The sequence below is a fragment of the Penaeus japonicus genome, unplaced genomic scaffold (genome assembly GCF_977035675.1).
Source record: "Penaeus japonicus unplaced genomic scaffold, GWHDUDI00000001_assembly GWHDUDI00000024, whole genome shotgun sequence".
Classification (NCBI taxonomy): Eukaryota; Metazoa; Arthropoda; class Malacostraca; order Decapoda; family Penaeidae; genus Penaeus; species Penaeus japonicus.
Genome location: NW_028234426.1, coordinates 12,979,624 through 12,982,965, shown reverse-complemented (window position 1 = coordinate 12,982,965; position 3,342 = coordinate 12,979,624). Strand labels below are relative to the sequence as shown.

The 3,342-nt window shown below is 22.1% G+C and overlaps 1 protein-coding gene across 1 annotated transcript in view; it reads right to left on the bottom strand.

Annotated features, from left to right (window-relative positions):
- Positions 1–2,009: 2,009 nt before the first annotated feature.
- The window catches only part of DNAlig1 (DNA ligase 1), a 17,242-nt gene continuing 15,909 nt past the window's right edge, over positions 2,010–3,342 (bottom strand). The window contains exon 19 of the mRNA XM_086550697.1: positions 2,010–2,639. Within this exon, the coding sequence (XP_086406823.1) occupies positions 2,559–2,639 (81 nt within the window). The 3' untranslated portion in view covers positions 2,010–2,558. The remainder of the gene's footprint in view (positions 2,640–3,342) is intronic.

Below are 3,342 nucleotides of genomic sequence, written 5' to 3'. Positions count from 1 at the left end.
ATTGTTATTATTATGACTGTTTTTATCATAGTTATCATTTTTGTAATAATTTTCATAATTATAATAATCAATTGATCACTATTACCAATATCGTCATAGTAATGAGTTAACAATACCACTAGTAGTAATGATAATGATCATGATGATAAAAATTATAATAATTATGACAATAATGATGAAGATCTAAACAAGTTACAACAACAACCATGATAATAAAAATAACTGGCAACAAAAGCAATAACTGCAACAAAATCACTACTAACCCAAAGGCACCTGCTGTAGTAAACAAAAACACTATTAAACGTTCCAAAATTCTGGCAACTATGATGGTCGCCTCATTATCTATTCTGTCTTGCAGTCTGATGCAAACTGTCTTGTTAGGAGCTCGCCTTCACACAAGGCACTTTATTTGACGTTTTCTGCAATTATTATTTTTTTTAACTAAATGACGTCGCATGTTAAGAAGAAAACGGACTCGTATCTGTATGTTTATATTCATATTATGAGGACTTTGAGGTGATATATATACATATACATATACATATACATATACATATACATATACATATACATATACATATACATATATACATATAATTATACACACACACACGAACATATAGATACATACAAGTGTGATATATATATATATATATATATATATATATATATATATATATATATATATATATATATATATATATATATACATATATATATATATATATAAATATATATATATATATATATATATATATATATATATATATATATATATATATATATACATATATATATACATATATATATACATATATATATATATATATACATATATATATATATATACATATATAATATATATATATATATATATATATATATACATATATATATATATATATATATACATATATACATATATATATATATATATATATACATATATATAATATATATACATATATATATATATATACATATATATATATATATATATATGTGTGTGTGTGTGTGTACGCGCGCTCGAGCCTGTGCGTATGTGCGCGCATTGGTTTCAGGTCGTATGGTACAAGACTACTTATTAAGTTCATATGACCTGATTAGCCACGACTCTTAGTTTGGATGTTTGCCTAATTCATCATTCTTTTTTGTTTTACAGCTAGACAGTGTATCACATTTATTGAGCTGATATATATGTAGCATCTGTTATAAATGTCTTATTGGATTTAATACTGCATTGGTGTTTGAATATATGGTTAATATTTCTATTCAATCTCTCATTGTAAACATACCGAGTTAAACAGAAAACGTTTACAAATATCTACTAGCTGCCAATTTTTTATCCACTAACCTTTCTTGTAATTCTTCAGACATAATGGATGACATTCATTTTATATCTATTAACATAAGAATGGTATCATAATCTAGTGCTCATTGTGAACTTTTTTTGTAACAAAAGCGTGTTTGGGTAAACAGAGAAACTCAGTAATAAAGGTATTTCTTGTTAAAAAATCAAACCAGGAACAATTAATGATAAAAAATATATGTGATTCTGTATCAAGGAACACAAAATTCGACTGGTGATATTAGTACCAATAATCAACTTCAAGTAAAGAGAAAAATGCAAAGGGAAAGCCTTGTAGTGAAAGTGAATGTTCAATCACTTATTTGCCTTATTAATTCATAAATAATCTTTTCTGTAAATTTCTGTTTTGTTTGAATAATCAATGCAATCAGAGCTTTTGGGGATAGTCTTCTTATAAAGCCTTAAATATTTTTGCTTGGCTAAAAACATTCAGCCTACAATATATTGATATTATTATAAGACAGATCACTTTATGATCAATCTTTGAAAACCCCAATCTTATTGTATAGTGGGGGATGCCTGTATACAAAATTCAAAGTGCATTAAGCAGCTTCTTTCCTCTAGTACGTAAAATCATGAAAGTAAGCTTTCACATGTAAAAATCCTAATGAAATAGATAAAAGGAAAAATGATACAGCTCTCTCTTCTTTGTAATATATTCCTTATAACTCTGACATAAAAAGGTATTTCTAAAAAATAGAACATTAAGCAAATGAGAATAAGTGACCATAACAAAAAGAAGAAAAATAATAATCTAAAAAAAAATAAAAAATAACAAGCTTAGTCCAGAGGTGAATATTGCAGATGCAGAATAACAGCTTTAATGTAAGAATTCAAAAACATTTTCTTATGGATAAACCTACTAACACATTACACAGTAAAGTACAACAAGTTAAAATTCACCGAGATGCAGGCAAAGTTTGTACTATATATATATCAAGATCTGGAAATCCAACCAGCATATATTTACATTTCTTTAGGTTCGAGAAAAATAAAAAGGAATGAGAAAATACCATAAAAAATACATTTGCAAATTCATACCAATTATCAAACAATTACCCAATATACTAGAATTGCTTATAAATATAAAACTATTTCTCAAATAACTAAGAATCCCTTTAAATACATATAATTTTCATTAAAATCATGAAAAAACATAATAATCTTAATAACCAGGTAATCCTTATTCCTAATAGAAGTCTTCAAGATTACTGTTCCCTGTATTCTTCTTGTTCTTAATCTGGTCCTGGCTATTGTACAAGTCGGCAATCTGAAAGAGAAATAATGAAATAGAAGTCATCATGTATATATATATATATATATATTATATATATATATATATAAAATATATATAAATATATATAATATATATATAAATATATATATATATATATATATATATATATATATATATATATATATATATAAATATATATATATATATATAAATATATATATATTACATATACATATATATATATATATATATATATATATATATATATATATATTATATATATAACTATACATATATGTATATATGTATATATATATGTATATATATAGCATATACATGTATATATGTTATATATGAATAATATGTATATATGTGTATATATGTGTATTATATATACATATATATACATATTATATATATATATATATATATATATATATATATATATATATATATATATACATATATATCTATATACTATATATCTTATGTATATGTAAATATATAAATACATATATATATATATGTATATATATATGTATATAATATATATATGTATATATATGTATATATATGTATATATGTGTATATATATATACATATATATATACATATATATTATATATATTATATTATATATATATATATTATATATATCTATATACATATATATCTATATGTATATGTAAATAAATAAATATATATATGTATATATATGTATATACATGTATATATG